The sequence below is a fragment of the Esox lucius genome, chromosome 2, assembly GCF_011004845.1.
Source record: "Esox lucius isolate fEsoLuc1 chromosome 2, fEsoLuc1.pri, whole genome shotgun sequence".
Lineage (NCBI taxonomy): Eukaryota > Metazoa > Chordata > Actinopteri > Esociformes > Esocidae > Esox > Esox lucius.
In genome coordinates this window covers 1,331,913-1,353,094 of record NC_047570.1, presented here as the reverse complement: position 1 = coordinate 1,353,094, position 21,182 = coordinate 1,331,913, and the positions used below count along the sequence as shown (strand labels likewise).

General features: G+C 42.0%; 2 protein-coding genes across 10 annotated transcripts in view; one reads left to right on the top strand and one right to left on the bottom strand.

Moving 5' to 3' along the window:
• lrp4 (low density lipoprotein receptor-related protein 4) overlaps positions 1 to 21,182 on the top strand; it is a 268,114-nt gene that overhangs the window by 167,059 nt on the left and 79,873 nt on the right. For 5 of the 7 annotated variants that reach the window (XM_020044528.3, XM_020044526.3, XM_020044530.3 and 2 more), the window contains exons 15-19: positions 7,791 to 7,967; positions 8,137 to 8,262; positions 8,618 to 8,868; positions 8,958 to 9,039; positions 9,297 to 9,402. In XM_020044528.3, coding sequence (XP_019900087.2) covers positions 7,791 to 7,967; positions 8,137 to 8,262; positions 8,618 to 8,868; positions 8,958 to 9,039; positions 9,297 to 9,402 — 742 coding nt within the window. The remainder of the gene's footprint in view (positions 1 to 7,790; positions 7,968 to 8,136; positions 8,263 to 8,617; positions 8,869 to 8,957; positions 9,040 to 9,296; positions 9,403 to 21,182) is intronic. The other 2 variants (XM_013132296.4, XM_020044527.3) reach the window with 1 other exon arrangement.
• Positions 14,545 to 20,275, bottom strand: LOC109615364. Of its 3 annotated transcripts, none has more exons than XM_034296610.1 (2): positions 20,064 to 20,275; positions 14,545 to 19,857 (listed from the first exon to the last, which is right to left on the bottom strand). In XM_034296610.1, exon 2 carries the CDS (start codon positions 17,807 to 17,809, stop codon positions 16,211 to 16,213), a length of 1,599 nt encoding a protein of 532 aa, XP_034152501.1. In that variant the 5' UTR covers positions 17,810 to 19,857; positions 20,064 to 20,275; the 3' UTR covers positions 14,545 to 16,210. The 3 variants fall into 2 exon arrangements, with proteins under 3 accessions (XP_034152501.1, XP_034152508.1, XP_034152506.1); XM_034296615.1 differs by having other exon boundaries at positions 20,068 to 20,126.

Below are 21,182 nucleotides of genomic sequence, written 5' to 3'. Positions count from 1 at the left end.
CTGACACGCCTGTGCAACATCGCGTGGCAGTCGGGGACAGTGCCTCTGGGATGGCAGACCGGGGTGGTGGTCCCTCTTTTTAAGAAGGGGGACCGGAGGGTGTGTTCCAACTATAAGGGGGTCACACTTCTCAGCCTCCCCGGGAAAGTCTATGCCAGGGTTCTGGAGAGGAGAATACGGCCGATAGTAGAACCTCGGATTCAGGAGGAACAGTGCGGTTTTCGTCCGGGCCGTGGAACGCTGGACCAGCTCTATACCCTCTACAGGGTGATGGAGGGTTCATGGGAGTTTGCCCAACCAATCCACATGTGTTTTGTGGATTTGGAGAAGGCATTCGACTGTGTCCCTCGCGGCATCCTGTGGAGGGTGCTTCGGGAATATGGGGTCCTGGGTCCCTTGCTAAGGGCTGTCAGGTCCCTGTACGACCGAAGCAGGAACTTGGTCCGCATTGCCGGCAGTAAGTCAGACTTGTTCCCTGTGCATGTTGGACTCCGGCAGGGCTGCCCTTTGTCACTGGTTCTGTTCGTAATTTTTATGGACAGAATTTCTAGGCGCAGCCAGGGGCCGGAGGGTGTCAGGTTTGGGGACCACACGATTTCGTCTCTGCTCTTTGCGGATGATGTTGTCGTGTTGGCCCCTTCAAGCCAGGACCTTCAGCATGCACTTGGACAGTTTGCAGCTGAGTGTGAAGCGGTGGGGATGAAAATCAGTACCTCCAAATCCGAGGCCATGCTCCTCAGTCGGAAAAGGGTGGCTTGCCCACTTCAGGTTGGTGGAGAGTACCTGCCTCAAGTGGAGGAGTTTAAGTATCTAGGGGTCTTGTTCACGAGTGAGGGAAGGATGGAACGGGAGATTGACAGACGGATCGGTGCAGCTTCTGCAGTACTGCGGTCGATGTATCGGTCTGTCGTGGTGAAGAAAGAGCTGAGCCGCAAGGCGAAGCTCTCGATTTACCGGACAATTTACGTTCCTACTCTCACCTATGGTCATGAGCTTCCTACTCTCACCCGAAAGGACATGATCCAGGATATGTCTTACCATTATCTTACCATAGCCTTGGGACGTAAAGGTGATGGGAGTACTGCAGCCCCCCGTTGTAGTATCGCAAGGTTTAACTATCCAATCATCCGTAACTATCCATTCATGAAATTAAATCGCTCACTTTAGGATTCTCCTTAGCCCAGGAATATGGATGAACAATAATGGTTTGTAAGAGTGGCATTACAATATGAGGGGACCCGCAACCTGGGTTTACATTAGCCGGCAAATCTGAATCACGTGTAGTTGTCCCGCAGATGAAAATATCAACGGCCAAAATGTTTGGTGGGAAATATGCCAAATCAATAAATACATTGATTAATAACATATTATAATGACTAATATTGTGCAACCTATATGATCTGTTACCTAGAGTAACCTTATGTGCACACTGTCTGCTCACTAGCACTACAAAGAGGCACGCTCCCATTCATTTCCAACGAGAGCCCGGGGATCATGGTGAGTGTGGGCGGAGCTATTCTGAGACAAAATATCCCAGCGACAGTTGAGAGTTGAGAACTTCATGCTAGTTTCCTGCAAGTGGGCTGAGACGGAGTTTCGCGATTACCAATAGCAGGGCAGATGTTCTCTGCTCTGTAGTCCCATTTCTTTTCTACTCACTAGCTGAGAAATTATAATTGCGGGGTCCGGTTTCCCCATTATTTGTGATGCTTCTTTGGCTTCATACAGAGAGAATTCTAAAATGGGATGCATGGAAGGATTCAGAGATCGTTGGGATCACGGATGAGTGATATATGCACAATGTAAAATGAAGTATATTGCTATTAGTACATGGATACATCTTTGTCTTGGCATCATTTTAATAAGTTTTTAGTAGTAGGGTCATGCTAATACTAAATACTTATTAATATTTGCAGAGACTGATGTTTCCTCTATGCTGGATGACTGGTTGTCACTGGTATAAATTAGGAAGATACGCTCCGCCCAATTGGGCAATGTGCACGCTTGGGAAGTCTCAGCGACAGCTCTCCAGAGATTGAGAGATTTTGCGAGTTGAGTGAGCGGGCAGTGTGCAAGTAGCATAAGGCATTACTGAGTGTTTGGTCATGGGACTAAACGTGGTGCGAGATTCAAAAGCCCCACACTCCGGCAGCAACTCCAGCATACGACTACGAAATGTCGAAGCAGATATCCCAGAGCTGGTTAAAAAAATATATAATCATGCGATGGTGCAGCAGGACCAAAGAAAGGCATAGGTATTTGAAATAGCCTTTCTAAAGAGTAAAAATGTGTTTCAGTGTTTAATAAGCAATGGGACAACATATATTTACAGTATCTCACAAAAGTGAGTACACCCCTCACATTTTTGAAACATTATATTTTTACAAATATTTGATTATCTTTTCAAGGGACACTGAAGAAATGGGACTTTGCTGTCCCCTCAAAATAACGCAACACATAACCATTAATGTCTAAACCGCTGGCAACAAAAGTGAGTACATCCCTAAGTGAAAATGTCCAAATTGGGCTCAAAGTGTCAATATTTTGTGTGGCCACCAGCACTGCCTTAACCCTCTTGGGCATAGATTCACCAGAACTACACAGGTTGCCACTGGGGTCCTCTTCCACTCCTCCATGACAACATCACGGAGCTGGTGGATGTTAGAGACTTTGCGCTCCTCCACCTTTCGTTTGAGGATGCCCCTCAGCTTCTTTAGCAAGGAAGTGGTCGTCCTGGTTGTGTGTTTGGCGTCGTTATCATGTTGGAATACTGCCCTGCGGCCCAGTCTCCAAAGGGAGGGGATCATGCTCTGTTTCAGTATGTCACATTACATGTTGGCATTCATGGTACCCTCAATGAACTGTAGCTCCCCAGTGCCGGCAGCACTCATGCAGCCCCAGACCATGACACTCACACCAACATGCTTGACTGTAGGCCCGATACACTTTTCTTTGTACTCCTCACCTGGTTGCTGCCACACACGCTTGACACCATCTGAACCAAATACGTTTATTTTGGTCTCATCAGACCACATGACATGGTTCCAGTAATCCATGTCCTTAGTCTGCTTGTCTTCAGCAAACCCATCTTTAGAAGAGGCTTCCTTCTGGTACGACAGCCATGCAGACCAATTTGATGCATTGTGCGGCTTATGGTATGAGCACTGACAGGCTGACCCCTAACCCATTCAACTTCTGCAGCAATGCTGGCAGCACTCAAACGTCTATTTCCCAAAGACAACCTCTGGATATGATGCTGAGCACGTGCACTCAACTTCTTTGGTCGACCATAGCGAGCCCTGTTCTGAGTGGAACCTGTCCTGTTAAACCGCTGTATGGTCTTGGCCACCATTCTGCAGCTCAGTTTCAGGATCTTGGCAATCTTCTTATAGCCTAGGCCATCTTTATGTAGAGCAACAATTCATTTTTTCAGATCCTCAGAGAATTCTTTGCCATGAGGTGCCATGTTGAACTTCCAGTGACCAGTAAGAGGGAGTGTGAGAGCGATAACACCAAATTTAACACACCTGCTCCCCATTCACACCTGAGACCTTGTAACACTAATGAGTCACATGACCCCAGGGAGGGAAAGTGTCTATTTGGGCCTAATTTGGACATTTTCACTTAGGGGTGTATTAATTTTTGTTGCCAGCGGTTTAGACATTAATGTATTGAGTTATTTTGAGAGGACAGCAAATGTACTGTTATACACTCACTACTTTACATTGTAGCAAAGTGTCATTTCTTCAGTGTTGTCACATGAAAAGATATAATTAAATACTTGCAAAATATTTGTGTATGTGTGTGTGTGTACAAAAATGTGAGGGGTGTACTCACTTTTGTGAGATACTGTAAATATGTTGTCCCATTGCCTATTAAATGCTGGTTTCTTCATTGTATCATCTACCATCTATTATCCAATGAACTTATGTTAACCCCCTTTTTGCTGTTGTCATTGTTCCGCCATCTTTTATTCCTTACAACCCTATAGGGAGGCATATATGCGATACCTGTCCACCAACATCAGGTGAATCTGACTTATTTTAAGGTCATTTAATTGGTCATCAGAGTTAGCATAAAGGGCTAAAAGTCAAAATCTGTGGTCTTTTTTTACTATGGTTGGCACACAAACACGATCATAATCCCCCAAAAACATTCTAAAGTGTACAACTGTACATAAATTACAAGATGGCACAAAAACAAAGCTCTGTCACCTATTCTTGGGCTTCCTGATAACCGACTTTTCCAATTTTTTAACAGAACAATTGTCAAATGAATGTTTTATATTTACAAATCAGCTGTTTGTATTTTGACAAGTCACGCAGTACTAGTAGCTTCCAAGCACAAGGTTAGCAAGCACACCAAACAGAATGGACTTCATGTCTATGGTTGGCACACAAATACGACCATAATAACCCAAAACCATTGAAGAGTGTACCACTATCCATAACTTACAAGATGACACAAAAACAAAGCACTGTCACCTTATCAATTACAACAAACGTGAACATGAACAAATTGAACAGCTACAAAGCATGTAGGAATATCAATAATGAAAACGAAATATTCCTTATTTATACAATTTGTTTGTTTTCAGGCAACTCTTCAAATATACAAATATACTGAAATTGAGAAGCAAATGAGTTTCACTGAATGATCTGCACCTATTTCTTTCCGCAGAGCTGTCGAAACGGATGGCCTAGACATCCTATGGATACAGACATAATTCGTATGGTATTTGTTGAGATGTTTCTAAAATGTGCCTCAAAATCCCTTATTCTGATTGGAAACATGATTTTAGAATCAAAATATTGTGCAAAAATAATTTTCTATAAATATAATTGTGATCTGGTTCAAATTATTGTGATCAGGCAATTATGTTATAATTGAGACTGTGCTAGATGTAGCCTATATGCTCATCCCGCAAAGATAGTTTAGTCTATATCTAAAGTCGGAGCCATAGTTGCGATCGTTAGTTTATAACAGCCTTGTCCGCTGAAGATTCTTGTTGGATGGGGTTGTGTTTGAAGAGAGGAGAAGGGGTGGGGTGGGGGGTTGTAGAGGGTACTTGTCTAGCCCTGTTTGGGCAGCCCTTAATGATGTGTGCTCTTGTGATAAAAGCCAGTAATTGGGCCTGTCCCTTCATCAGGCCCCTGTTTGGTCAGACAACATTTAGGACAAATGGGGTGTGTGCATGCACTGCTTTACTTGTGACCCAAGGCAAGTCATGGCTAGTTAGGACACTTTGCCAGTCCTTAGCTACAGAAATTGCTTTTTAGGCTTGGGGTTAATGTTAGGGTTATAATAGGGTTTCAGGGGGTTATGGTCTATGGTGTTTGAAAACAAGAGTTTTTTATTTAAATCCGATCCCAAAAAATCCTCCTGAGTACAGTAAAATAAGTGTGTGAATGTGTGTGTTTGTGTGTAATCGCATGCTTGAACATGTGGAAAACATTTGGAGTCGTGCCAGCCACCCTTCCTATCATGGGTATCTGGTTGGTGGTGTGGATAACACCCTCTGAGCACACCTGTGGACCTTCAGGGGTGAAGGGGGGCGGGCACTATCTGAGACAATAAGAGGGGAATACAGAGTGAAGAATGCCATTGGAATATGGAGGGATGTGGGCTTTTTTAACAGGGAGGGGGAGGTTAAGGCAGAGACAGAAAAGGACACAATAGGGAGGAAAATGGGAAGGGCAGGGGGATAGGGGAGGTTTCAAGTGAGTGGTGGCTAGACCCTCATTGAAGGGACCCTGTTGCCTTACAGCTGCAGGCCCAGCTGTCCTTTAGCGGGAGGGAGAAAAGACAGAACAGAGAGAGGGCCCACATACCACCAGATAGGTAGTTGCCCTTGAAAGAGGGAGAGGGTCAACCGAACTCACCGAACTACACACTTCAAGTTAACATCACAAAACGCTCTGACACACACAGACAAGTATGAACTTACACATACCCTTAGAAAAAGAAAGACAGAGATAGAGACAAAAATTTACAACAAAAAAAAACACATCAACAGAAACACAGAGAGAGAATAGAGAGAGACCAAAACAGAAAGCGAGAACCAGACCTAAAAGTATGTCAGTCTTTCACTGAAGTTACTGTTATTTACCAGTGTGGTATGATACACATAGATATGTATCTATATACTGTATTTATTTCCAGATAGTGAAAGAAACACCCAAATACAGACACACATACTAAGAGAGAGAGACACAGAGTTAGCGAGCAAAAAGATCTGGATGCAATTCTCCAAAAGGATCTGGCTGTAGCTGGGCACTGAGGAGCCTGTGGGCAGGATTTTTAACTACAGTTGACAGACACACCATTTGCTATTCATTTAATTGGCTCCTCTGTTTTGTGAGGTTATGAGTTTATTAGCATCTAATACACAGAAGAGTCATTACGGGAGTAAAATGGCTAGTCCGTTAGCACTGCTGTCGGCGCAGATAGCATTCAGAGTCTTTCCGCCGAATGCCCAATATGGGGCTTGATATACCTATCCTCTGAATACGCATTTCCACTGAAGCATAGGCTATTATAATAGTGGAATTAACATACAACTTGTGTACTCTGCATTAATTACAGATCTCCCTTGATTAATGTTTGTATATAAACATCCCTAGCAAACTTGAATACTTTATTCCATTTCCTATTCAAGTAGCCTATTTTATGCATTTGTTTGAATTTGGAAAACATTTAATAGGGACACAAGTACTTGGTTGTGGCTAACCATCCATCCGGATAGCTAATGTTTACAGGACCCCACCTGAACCTAATTTTAACCACTGTGATACAGTGTTGGATCAAATACCTGCCCGCCCTGCATCTCCCCAGATAAGGGCTATGTGTTTTATACAGTAGCCTATCAATGCAGTTGTTGTACTTGGTACCTTAATCAAGAGAACAGTAATAGATAGGAGAACTACTGTATGGGACCAACATCCTTCTATTTGTATTTACATGGGCTACGTATTAAGGCTGCCAGTTGTTGTGGTAAGTTATGGATTGACATTTAAGGGCAGTGCTAACTTGCATTTATTTAATTCCAAGTCAAGCAATGTCCATAGTTTACAATAAAACACAGCATGTCTTTAACATAATGCACTGATTTTTAACAGAAGATGTGTATTAAGGGAAACATTTGAATACATTCTATAATTTAAAATAACGCTAATTAACTACAGAATATTATGGGCCAGTTTTGCAGAAACAGATTAAGCTTAGTCTAGGACAAAAAAAACTGAGTTGAGTTTTCTATTGAACTTGATTTTTTAGTCTTAGACTACAGTACGCTTAATCCATGTCAGCTAATAAAGGCTAGACGTCACTGATTGCTTGTGTGTCGAGATATAGAAAATCAAACCTAATTAATTTATCCTTTACGCCAGATTCCATTTATTGGAAAAGATATTACCTGGGAAAAAAGGTATTTCAGTGTTTTAATTTCAGTAGGGGCTGTGTCTTTCTTTGTAACTCAGTTGAGAGAGAATCATAATTGCATTACAAGGCATCAAGTTTTGATTCCCATGGAGGGCCCATACAAAACCACATGAAAAATTTATACACTCACTAATTGACGTTGCCCCAGATATGTCTTAAATGTACCCCAGTGGTGGCTTAAAATCAGTGTTCACATTACTGTTACCTGTTTTTTTATTTCTTTGAGTCAGAAGTGTGAATAATTATTCTGTGTTGTGCCTTGTGTATGCAAAGTAAAGGTAATAAGCTTCATGAAAAATATGTGTTTGTCTTTTTAGCTCATTTTCTGTATCTCTATCTTTTCTATTTAGGATTACCCCATCCATTTGCCATCACGGTATTTGAGGATAGCTTGTACTGGACAGACTGGCACACCAAGAGCATCAACAGTGCCAACAAGTTCACTGGCAAGAACCAGGAGATCATCAGAAACAAGTTGCACTTCCCAATGGATATACACACACTACACCCGCAGAGACAGCCCGCAGGTCAGTTGGAAACACAGACACAAACACACAGACACCAGCACACACAAACTGATTCACACGAACAAACACACACCACCCTTAGAGGTACTAGGTCAGTAACACACAATCGCATCTTCATTCACTCACATATTTATTGCTTTTAATCTCTCCTCCATTTTTTACCCTTTAGGCGGGCGTAACCGATGTGGGTCCAACAATGGCGGCTGCAGCCACCTCTGTCTCCCTAGCAACAAGACTTACACCTGTGCTTGCCCCACAGGATTTAAAAAGGTGAACCAGCATAACTGTGCCCTGAGTAAGTATACCTACTGCCTACTAGAACACACCCTAGGTAGAATACAATATCGTGTTGACATTAATGTGATGATTAACAGTGAATTTAGATGTTTATTTTGAAAGACTCAATGTTTCTTTAATAATTTCTATGTCTAGTTAGATTTTAAAAGTGTGCGTTAGTTCAGCTGTGTCACATTTGTCCACAGTAGCACACTTTAAATGCTGCATGCATTGCTTCGTTCTAAGGAGTCAGTTAGTGTGGGTAATTGGGGAAAAAAGCCTTGGTGTCTGCTATTGTGATGTGCTGTGTTGTGCTGTTATGACCCTGTTGTTAAACCTAGAGTACTGACAGAAGACCTTTGGTCTTTGATTAGGTCTTGACAAGTTCCTGCTTTTTGCCCGAAGGACGGACATCCGACGAATCAGCTTTGACACAGAGGACATGTCAGATGACGTCATCCCACTGGCTGATGTACGCAACGGTGTGGCACTGGACTGGAATGCCGAGGAGGGTTTCATCTATTGGACCGATGTCACCACTGACTCCATCAACCGGGCCCAATGGGATGGTTCCAAGCAGGAGGTCAATGCCACCCCCCATTTTTTTTATGCAGTTATTTTGCAGGTGATATAATCCAGAGCCAGTTCTTGGACAATGGAATGTGCTTTGAACTAAAGTATTAGAGAAGTTAGCTTTTGTATTGTCTCTGTTAGATGGTGGTGGACACCAGTTTGGAAAGTCCAGCTGGTTTGGCTATTGACTGGGTGACCAACAAACTCTACTGGACTGACGCAGGTAAGAAAGCTTACCTGTGTTGTAGATTCAAATGACTATATAGTAATGGTTCAGTCATGAGTTTCTAACAATGTAAATCAAGTTTTCTGTAAGTAGACTGCCAGGAGGTCTTTATAGACCAAAGCTTTCCACGTTTACACATACTGTATGCTATATTTGGACATAGATCTGGTGGGAGCACAAATTTGTTACATTAATGTGTGTGTTTTTTCATTTGTCGTCAATGTATTTGTGTATGCATGTGTGTGTGAGATCAGGTACAGATCGTATTGAGGTGTCTAATGCCGATGGTAGCGTACGAACAGTTCTGATCTGGGAGAATCTGGACCGACCTAGGGACATTGTGGTTGATCCAATCGGAGGGTGAGTCAGGGTTAATATGTAATATGTCAAGAAACATGGAAATAGTTTACAGAGTAGCGTGTAAAAACATGTTACTTTTCTCCAAAATTCAGTGAGAGGCATCCTTCTGCATGACCTCAGAACCACCTCTCACAAAAACCATCACTGGCTAAAACCCATTCTTCTGTTATGTAATTTCCTTCTTGTTTTTGAGCACTGGAACAGCTTTGTCACCTCCAACCGTCAATGCTGGAGCAGTGAACACAGACATTGATTTCAGATAGGGTTGAAGTTGTTAGGTCCTTTCCATACATATGGAACACAGAATAAACCAATCAAAATGTCATCTGGGCTATTTGTTGCATTAGATGTGTTGCCATATATCAGAGACTCGTTGATGGCTAGGAACATGGATCCATAATTGTGCTAGCTAGCGCTAGCTGGAACAATATTATGCACACTTTGACCAGTTTGCAAAAGACTAAATCTAGCTAAAATGTTATATAATTGCTTCTTCTGAGCAGTAGTCGCCTATGCATTAGGTTTGGTCAATCAACCCACAATGAATGTTCGTTTTTCTATATCTTTTGCGGCGAACACCAAATCGTAACACTATTTTCCAGCAGGAAATGGAATCAAGGAGGACACAACTTAGCTAGCTCACATTAGCTTATTGTCTCGGCCAAAGACTTGGAGAAACCTTCCTAAAACATACCTGCAATCACACAAATTAAATAAACCAGACCATCGAATGACTTTCTACATTGTATAATTGTTTCTCTGTCATCATCAATCTAATAACTTACACATAGCTTTCCTTGCCTGTCTAGCCACAGAGCTAAATGAGGTAATGTAACCTACTTGTCAAGCAGAAAGGTAGAGATTCAATAATATTTAAAGCATTTAGCGAGTTTCAACATTTAAGCTACTACTAGCAATCTCTGCGTCACTGTTCATACAACATTAAACTCTCACTGTCTAATAAATGCCAATTTCAACCTTGTTTTACGTCTGTCTTATGTTTGCGTTGCTTCAGTATATTTATGTTTCTGGAGCACACACTGTACATGGACCCAGACAATGCTTGTCATTGGCCTTCACCTCACACATCTTCAAGAATGTACACGCCTACGAACATCCCACCTTCTACATTTTACAATGGAGATAGTGTCAGTCCACTTAACGTTAACATGATGGCTAGTGCAGCAATCATTTGTAGTAAATGTAGTCCAAATTATGCTAGATTCAACAATTGTTCACTTGGAAAGTTCATGAAGTTGTCATTAAGAGTTCAGAAAGTGGGCCCACTTTGCCTGGCTGGGGACTAGATTTCTGTACTGATTGCTCCAAAGCTATGATGTGTATATACAGATGTCGCTCATCTAATTACAGTGTTTTCTTATGCGGTAGGATCAGATAGATTGTGGCAGCATACAGTAGATTGCGTCAAGCTGTGATTGCACTACAAAGCATGGGGGAGTTAGAATGCTGAAAATGCAATTATTTCCCTAAAAAATTTTCTGAACGATAGTTGCACACAATGATTACAATCTTCCCAACATTAGATTAGATTCAACTTTATTTTCATTGAACAGTACAAGTACAGTAAAATGAAATGCAGTTAGAATCTAACCAGAATTGCAAATAATTTTACATAGTATTTACCAGTTTTAAGTATATGTATATTATAAGTGGAATGTATAGATGTGCAATGAAGGCAAATGCAGTACAAATGGCGATACTAAATGTGCAATAAGGCAAATAGAGGAGGTTCCTGAGGTAGACATGCATATGTAACAACTGTTAAAATGCAAGCACGATGGCAACACTAAATGTGCAAAGAGGCAAACTGAATGTGCAAGGTACATGTGCTACTGAAATGCAGGGATAGCAGCAGTGAGGTTCCTGAGTGTTGACATACATAACAACTGAAAACTTCCATTATCAGACTTTTCAAGGCAGTGTAGTACAAAAGGAGTTGTGCAACAAGGTAGCAATGGGTCACAGAGTTTGCAGAGTTTCTCTGGGTCACAGAGTTGAGCAGAGTTACAGTAGATGGGAAGAAACAGTTCCTGAGCCTGCTGGTGTGGGAACGAAGAGAACTGTACCACCTGCCTGATGGTTGGAGGGCAAACAGTTTGTTGCATGGATGTGAAGGGTCCCTGATGATCAGGTGCCCAGTGGGCACCCATTACTGTGCATTCCAGTCGGCTACAGAGCAACCGCTAAACCATACTGTGTTGAACTGGGGTGTGACTGCAGCCTATAGACTTCCTGTAATCCACAATAAGCTCCTTGGTTTTCTTTGCATTGAGGGCCTGGTTGTTGTCAGCGCACCATGCTGCCAGGCGCTTGACCTCTTCCCTGTAGGCTGACTCGTCATTGTCACTGATCAGGCCTAACACCATGGTTTTGGGATTGTGTATAGGAACTCAGTCGTGGGTGAAGAGGGAGTACAGGAGAGGGCTAGGCACACAGCCTTGTGGATCACTACTGTTCAGGATCAGGGTGGAAGAGATGAAGTTGTCTAACCTGACCGACTGGGGTCTGTTGGTTAGGAAGTCCAAAGTACAGTTGCAGAGAGAGGGGCTGACCCCCGGGTCATGGAGTTTTTTGACCAGCCTAGAGGGGATGACCATATTGAAAGCTGAGCTGAAGTCTATGAATAGCATTATCAAGATGTTGTTGGTTTTGTCCAGGTGGGTCAGGGCAGAGTATAAAGGTGTGGAAATGGCATCTTCTGTAGACCTGTTTAATTTGTAGGCAAACTGGTAGATTACAGCGCCTAACATAACAGGTTTAATTCTTCATCACTGCTATAATTACAATGTGTTTTTATAAAGAAACACTAATGGCCTACACAGAAATAAATACTATGTGTTTAAACACTTGAATTACCATAAGAAATAATATAATACAAAGCACAGGTATTTACTTAAATCATGGGTTAGATTTTGACTTTATAACCGGCAGTAGGCTCTACTGTACAGGCCTACTCTCCTAATTGGTCAGCCTACCTTTCAATTTCACATCCTGTTTATTTCGTTCTACAATGCTGTATAAAGCTTGAGAATGAGAGTTCAGATGTTGGAAGAAACCAAATTATTATATTCTTATTATGACTGGCTTTTCTCTGTTGACTTGGCCAAACTATAAAACCAAACAAAAACTATAAAACGATTTGTTTGTTAGGCTCTAAAAACAAATTAAACTAATACAACACACATAAATACTTAAGAGTGAATCCAATAGTGTTGTTTTTATTTTGAACTAATTTTGATTATCTTGATGCATGGAGGTGCTGACATGAATGTGTTTTATGAATACTGACGCGAACTGCCCAACTTTCTTTGAAACTCAACGCAATAATTGTTGCTACATCTATAGGAGAAAACAAAACAAATGTATTTCGTATTCGAATACTTGTGTGTGTATTTCATTAACCCCCATTTTTTAAGTGTATGTATTTTTTTGGTTTAAATAAATAGACTTGAATATTATTTTTCTAAATACTTTTAAAATTCCAATCTAAAAGTTTTACATATGACAATATACCATGACATGTAAGTACACCGTTTTAAGTAGTTTTTATAACATGCGCTCCTTCACAAGTGTTTGTTGTTTACGTTCCTCAATCAAAGCCGCAGTGGTGTGGTCGGGCCCAGTCAGAATGATGCAGTATATACTTCTTAGCGTAATGTTAACAAGTGGATGAAAGTCAACTAATTCAAGGGAAGATGGAATATATTTACTGAATGAATTTACCTCCGGAAAAAACATTTGGCCACAAAACGCTAAGTAAAGTTCAGCTGTGGATTCGAAAGGCAGTTGAGAGTGCAGAAAACGGTGAGTGTACTGCTCTCCTTGTGTGTTTCAATACGTGTGAACACAATTTAGCAGCAAGCCAAACTCCCTTCAAATAACGACTGGAGCCAGGATATAGTTTTCAAAACTCCTGATGTTTTACTCCAATATGCTTCAAAGGAGAGTGAAACTATCAAAAACAATACACAAATAAGTTGCTCTTAGTAAAATGGATACAAAATATATGCACAATATAAAGGCTGACAGAGCAGAGTTGCCAAGTAAGCAGTTGGTGAATAAACAACTTAATTATTATCAATATAGCACAGGAAATAAAGAAAATATTCTCAATTTACACATTTTACAATAATTACTTACTGACAATGCTTTCGAAGGCATGAACATTAAAGAAAACAGGAGCAGTAGTCACATGTAGCGCGATGCTTGGGAGAGCGGAGCAAACTGAAACTAAAATGCTACTTCCGTGCTTAGTCCGGTAATTTTCAAAATAAAAGTTCCAAGTGTGAAACGCGACTTAAGGTAATTTTCAGAATAAGACCCCCAAGGTAGAAACCTAAAACACTTAATACAATGAACATAACACTCCCCGCCTGACATCTATAAAGATGTCATCTTACCAACTGTTTAAAGGAGGTGTCTTATTTTCTAAGCAGGAGAATGACTTCAGATATAGGCCTCAAGAAGGTTTTGCTGGACCCTTCCTTAGTCACTTTGAGTTCAACCTTCCGAACCTTTCTATCTTGACCAGGGAAAACACTTGTGACGAGTGCCATAGGCCATTCATTTCGAGCTACTTGATCGTCCTTCAGCAGTACTATGTCACCCTCCTGGATGTTCGGATATGGTTCCTGCCATTTGTGACGAACTTGCAGTGTGTGCAGATATTCCTGTTTCCAGCGACACCAAAATTGATTGGCTAGGCTCTGTACTTGCCGCCATTGGCGTTTGTAGATGTCCTTTTCAGAGAAGTCTCCTGCTGGAGGTGGAGCACCTGCTTTTTGTGTTAAGAGCATTGCAGGAGTAAGAATCAAGGGTGAATCTGCATCCATAGAGACAGGTACGAGAGGTCTGTTGTTAATAATGGCTGTCACTTCAGCCATAAGTGTACAAAGCACTTCATCAGAGAGGTTAGAGTGTCCTTCCCGCATCAGCATTGAGTCAAGAATTCTACGAGCGAGACCAATCATTCGCTCCCATGTGCCTCCCATATGGGAAGAGTGTGGTGGGTTGAAAACCCATGTACATCCCTCGTTGTTGATGTATCTTTGCACCTTCGTGTCGTTAATAACTTTCTTGAATTCAAGCTTGTTGCAAGCACCAACAAAGTTGGTTCCACAGTCTGAGTGCAGTTGTTTTGCAGGGCCACGTATTGCGAAAAACCTGCAAAGTGCATTGATACAACTTGAAGAGTCCATAGACATAATGACTTCAATGTGTACTGCACGGGTGCTCATGCAGGTGAAAAGTACTGCCCAGCGTTTACTGTGAGCTTGACCTCCTCTTGTGCGGCGAGCTACCACTGTCCAAGGCCCAAAGACATCCAAACCAGTGTAAGTAAAGGGTGGTGACACACTTAGTCGTTCTGGTGGCAAGTTTGAAATTTTTTGTATTTCTAGTTTCCCACGAAGTTTACGACAGGTTACACAACCATGGAGAATACTGCTTATGCACCTCTTGCCTCCAATAAGCCATAATCCAGCAGCACGAATGGCCCCTTCTGTGAATATGCGGCCTTGGTGCTCCACACGTTCATGGTAGTGCCTTATGAGTAACACAGAAACGTGATGCTTGCCAGGTAAGATGACTGGGTTTTTCTCTGGGTAGCTTAAATCTGCCAGTTTTAATCTGCCTCCGACTCGGAGTAGGCCATCCTCATCTAGGAAAGGATTCAGTTTGGAAAGTGGAATTTTGCTGCTCAGGTGTCCTCCCTTAGAGAGTGTTTCGATATCCTTGCTGAAGGATTCCCTTTGCACAGAACGGATTATCACATTCTTGGCTTTTAACAGCTCACTGACAGAGTGTGCTTGTGAACAAAGGTGCCAACCGCTGCATGTGTTCGATTCATTGGTGGATCTAGAAGATCAAGCTACATGGATGAGCAATGCAATGGCTCTTTGTAAGGATTTCCAAGAGGAGAACCTTTGAAACCTGTCACAGGTGAGCTGTTTATCCTTCATTCCTGTAGTGCAAGCTGTCACAACTGGCCGGAGTCTGGGTCCACAAGCGCAAAGTTGTCCGTTATAATGAAGTCATCTTCGTGTGGCTTATGCAGGAATGCTGGACCTGTAAACCAGCTAGATTTGACGAGTTGAGATGCATGGATGGACCTGGAAGCAATGTCAGCAGGATTGTGCTCTGTGGGTATGTATCGCCATTGCTTTGGTTCTGAAAATTGTCTGATTCTCTGCACCCTGTTGTGGACATAGACGTAGAAACGTTTAGTTCGTTATAGATGTAGCCAAGTACAATTTTGCTATCACTGTAGAAGGTAATAGCGTCTGGTTTGTAGTCAATCTCTTGAACAATGAGTTCTGCTACCTCCACTGCTAAGACCGCAGCACAGAGCTCTAATCTGGGTATGGTAGGTTGGTTTTTTGGCGTCAGTTTTGCTTTTCCTAAGATGAAGCCAATGCTGATCTGTCCATTTCCATCTACTACCCTGAGGTATGCAACAGCTCCTATGGCCTTTGTTGACGCATCAGAGAAAACACAGATCTCTTTGTGAATTGCCTTTGAATGAGAGATGGGTGTGTAAGGACGAGGAATGTGAAGGTGTTGCAAGTCTTTCAATGAATGTCTCCATGTTTCCCACTCACCACGTTTCTCTTGTGGCAGTGGTTCATCCCAATCTGTTCCTTCAATGGATAGCTCTCGAAGTAGAAACCTCCCCTGTATAGTGACAGGAGACACAAGACCAAGAGGATCAAAGAGACTGTTGATTATGGATAGGACACCACGGCGTGTGAACGGTTTGTCGTTGACTGATACTTTGAATGTAAATGTGTCAGTCGCAGTTTCCCAATTCAGACCAAGGCTGCGTTGTGTGGGCATAGTTGTTCCACTGAGATCTATCTTTCGCATGGTCTTCAGTTGGAAATGCTTTGAGTACTTGTATACTGTTGGATACAATCTTATGCAGCCGCAGGTTTGATTCGGAGAGGGATGCTTGTGTTCTCTTTAGTAGGTCTATTGCTTCCTCTTCAGTTGGCAAGGAAATTAATCCATCATCCACATAGAATCCACGTTCCACAAAGTGTCTGGTGTCTAGACCGTGTTGAGGCGCACCTTTCTCTGCTGCTCGTCTTAAGCAGTAAATCGCTACTGCTGGGGAAGGGCTATTGCCAAACACATGGACTTTCATCTTGTATTCAACAATGTCCTTGTTAAGGTCGTTGTCGCGATACCATAGGAAGCGTAGGTAATCTCTGTGATCTTCTCTCACAACAAAACAGTGAAACATTTGTTGTATGTCTGCCATCACTGCCACACACTCTTTCCTGAAGCGCATCAGGACACCAATGAGGCTGTTATTAAGGTCTGGTCCAGTGAGGAGTACATTATTGAGAGAGATACCCTCGTGCTGTGCGCTGGAGTCAAATACTACCCTAATCTGATCTGGTTTTTTGGGATGATAGACTCCGAATAGCGGTAAGTACCAGCATTCATTACCCTTTGGTAGCGGAGCTGCAATCTCTGCATGGTCACTGTCGAATAGTTTTTTCATGAAGATTACAAACTGTTCTTTCATATCTGGCTTTCGTTCTAGGGTGCGTCGTAAGGAAAAGAGGCGGTTCAAAGCTTGATCTTTGTTGTTTGAAAGAACTGGTCGTGGAGACCTAAAAGGAAGGGGTGCCACCCAACTATTGGAATTATCCTGGAAAACCTCTTTCTCCATAATCTTTAGAAAAACTTCATCCTCGATGGAGAGTGCAGACTTATTGTCATTCTCTGATCCCTTAAATAGAGTCTGGCCGAGATTGTCTTCATTCGTGTTCCAGTGGGTTTCGAAGTCATGAGCTGTGTGCAGAGCTGTTAAGTTACTGGTGATCTTCTCTTTAATGTTTACGTGACTTGTACATGGAATAAACAGTGAGGGTCTTCCATTTTCTAAGATGTTTGTTTTGAAACTGGAAACACTGGGCTTGTGCACATCTCCAAGGCATACTTCACCGACCAGAACCCATCCTAGGTCAAGTTTTTGGCCGAAGGGTGTGTTATGTGGGCCATTAATTTGTTTCCTCACTTTATGAACTCTGAGCATGTCTTGTCCAAGCAACAGGAGGATGTGGGCTTCAGGATCCAGAGCTGGTATTTCAGACGCAATATGCTTGAGGTGAAGTTGATGGAGAGCAGCTTCAGGTGTTGGAATTTCATCACGGTTGTTGGGTATTTCATCACATTCAATTAGTGTTGGAAGTGCAAGACTAATTCCACCATTTGCTGCTTCAATCTGGTAGCCATTTGCTTTTCTTCCTGAGCACTCAATCAACCCAGCACATGTCTTTAGGCTGTAAGGAGATGCTTTGCTATTGATGTTGAATATGTCGAAAAAACATGACCTGGCCAGAGATCTGTTGCTCTGATCGTCGAGCATAGCATACATCTTTACCGCATTCTCAGGATGTCCCACAGGATACACCTTGACAAGACATATTTTGGAGCAAGATTTTGTGGAAAGGCCATGACAAACTTCGGTGCAAAGGGAGCTCACCTCTTGTGGATTTTCTCTTGCATCCTCCCCGCCATGCTGTAATGGGGGACTTTGGATTTTAGATGTCCATGAGGGTGGACCAGGATGCAGAGCTGAGTTGTGACTGTCACTGTTGCACTATTCACACTTTAGAACGACTTTGCAATCACGAGCAAAGTGTGACGATGATGAACAGCACCTGAAACAGATCCCTTGCTCTTTTAAGTATGCTTTTCGCTCGTCGATTGTTTTCAATCTGAAGCCTCGACATTTCCTTAAAGGGTGGGGTTTGTTGTGTATGGGACAGCATTTGGTTGGATCATCTTTAGAAGACGTTTTGTCTTGAGATGCAGTATGAGAAATTTCAGTTTTGTGGACCAACACTGGTGTCTTAAAGTTAGAGCGGTTTACAGTGAGTCCTTCATACTGTGGGCGATAACTACTGGAAAAGGCAAAGCTGGGATCGTTGCGCGTTTTAGCATGATTGCAAATGAACTGAGTAAAGAACGAGAAAGGAGGGTAAGTGACACCAAATTCTTCTTTGAGCCTTGAGAAATCCATTTCTCCTGTAAGGTATATGGCAGTTTTTCAACGATGGGCCTGATGCCGCGAGCAGTGTCTAAGTAGGCTAAACCTGGTAGATAGCCGTCTTCTTTGGCTGAGTGCAGCTCCATTAAAAGATCTCCAAGCTCCCTTAGTTTTAGATTGTCTTTACCTGAAAGCCTGGGAAAACTGTCTAACTTCTTAAACAAGGCACTTTCGATTACTTCGGGTGAGTTGTAGCATTCATCAAGTCTGTTCCAGACCATTTTCAAGGCTGCGTCTGGGTTTCCTATGTGAACTGCCCTGAGACGTCTCGCGTATTCTGAAGATTCTTTACCAAGCCACTTTGACAACAAGTCTAGCTCCTCGCTGGCTGTAAGACCCAAGTCTTTGATTGTGTTGATAAAAGAGGACCTCCAGGCTCTGTAACTTTCGGGGCGATCATCAAAGCGTGTTAAACCACTGCTCACCAGCTCACGACGTGCAAGAAATTTCACTAGGTCCTTCATGCTTGAAGCTTCTGAGTGTTGTGGCAAGGATCTGGATACACCACTGCACTTAGCCTGTTGCTGCCATTTATTGCTGACTGGTGTTTCTATTGACTCCTTTTTCATGTTTCTTGTAGGTTTTACTTGTTGCAGTTTTGGCACTTTTAGAGATGAAGAAGTAGAACATGCATCGAGTACGACATACTCGTCATCATTCACATGCACTATGTTTGGTTCATTTTGAGAGGTTAACTGGTTCTGTTCCGTTACTTGGTCTGGTTCAGATTTGCAATCATGTGAATGATCAGCGGCTAAATCGGCCTGCTCACTGTGATATGTAGCTTGTTCCCTGACATAATCACAAACACGTTTTTCTGTGCTTTGTGCTGATGAAGAGTGACTTTTTCTCTCGCATAGCTCCTCATCCTCAAACTCTGCTGCTGCTTCTAATATTTCTGCTTCTGCACTAGCGGCTGCAGCCTCTTTTTCCAGACGTAGGGCTTCCAAGTTAGCTTGTAGTCTGGCTGTATCCACCTTAATTTCAATTTCTCTCTCTGAAAAGGTAACCCGTGCTCGTGCTGCCTCTGCTTTAGCTCTAGCACGTGCTGCAGCAACACTAACTGAAGATCTTGAGGACTTTGTAGTTCTTATGGAACTTTTAGAATAGGTGTCGTATGTTGTGTTGCTTTTACTTGGTATCTTTCCCGATGTGGTGTCTTTTGGATACCTTTCAGCCATGATGCTCACTGCTTGCTGCTGTATGCTTCTGCCAGGATGTTCAGCCAGCTGAGTTTATGTCATTTCACTGTACTGCTCTCCTTGTGTGTTTCAATACGTGTGAACACAATTTAGCAGCAAGCCAAACTCCCTTCAAATAACGACTGGAGCCAGGATATAGTTTTCAAAACTCCTGATGTTTACTCCAATATGCTGCAAAGGAGAGTGAAACTATCAAAAACAATACACAAATAAGTTGCTCTTAGTAAAATGGATACAAAATATATACACAACATAAAGGCTGACAGAGCAGAGTTGCCAAGTAAGCAGTTGGTGAATAAACAACTTAATTATTATCAATATAGCACAGGAAATAAAGAAAATATTCTCAATTTACACATTTTACAATAATTACTTACTGACAATGCTTTCGAAGGCATGAACATTAAAGAAAACGGGAGCAGTAGTCACATGTAGCGCGATCCTTGGGAGAGTGGAGCAAACTGAAACTAAAATGCTACTTCCGTGCTTAGTCCGGTAATTTTCAAAATAAAAGTTCCAAGTGTGAAACGCGACTTAAGGTAATTTTCAGAATAAGACCCCCAAGGTAGAAACCTAAAACACTTAATACAATGAACATAACAGTGAGTGAAGCAAAATATAGCTGGCTAGCTTAGCTAATAGCTTCTCTAGACTTCATCAAATCTCAATGTTGTGTGTTGATTAATATTGTCTTCAGTTCTGCTGTTTTGGGTGTCAACCACAGGGCTTCCTCTATACACGCAGTCGCTTTTTTGTCACACAAACGGTAATTGAGCCGATGTTACATGAGAACAGCACCCTATCGGTCGTTTTTAAAAACATGTATTTCGGCTAACCAAATACTATTTAAATAACAACACACTATTCGGATAGTAAAATAGGGTTCAATGCACATCCCAAGTCTAGGCCTATGATTTGTTAAATACGAGAACAAAATATAAAATGTTTCCAGTACACACGGTCTATCGGCTACCAAGAATATTATGCTCTGCATTTTTAGGGAACATTTTGACTATTGCATGTATAAAATGAAATAGATAATGTACTTGATTGGAATGAAGTAAAACAAAGCCTTATCATCATGCAGCCATAAATAAACAAAATATAAATTATTTCAAACCGCTACATTGCAAATCATGTGCTTTCAAATATTAAGCACTCAGCATTTAACCTACTAAACAATGCACAAACACTGAAAGGCTAAAGAATAATATTGCAATTATATAGCCAGTTCTTTTCCAAGTTGTTTTATTCATAGAAGGACAATGTGTGGACAATGTGCCTCTCAGCGAATACATTTATTGTTTTCTGTGTATCCAAGGATTTTGTTCTTTTGGAGTTAATGGTCAGCAAATAAGTTGCGGTTTTGCGCATCTCCCATACTGTTCCCTAGGTATGTTTTCAAGCACTTGATGCGATCTGTTGTAGAGGTCACTGAATCATGAGTGCCAATAGTTTTAATTCAGCATTATGGGAAACAGGACGGGTTGACCTGA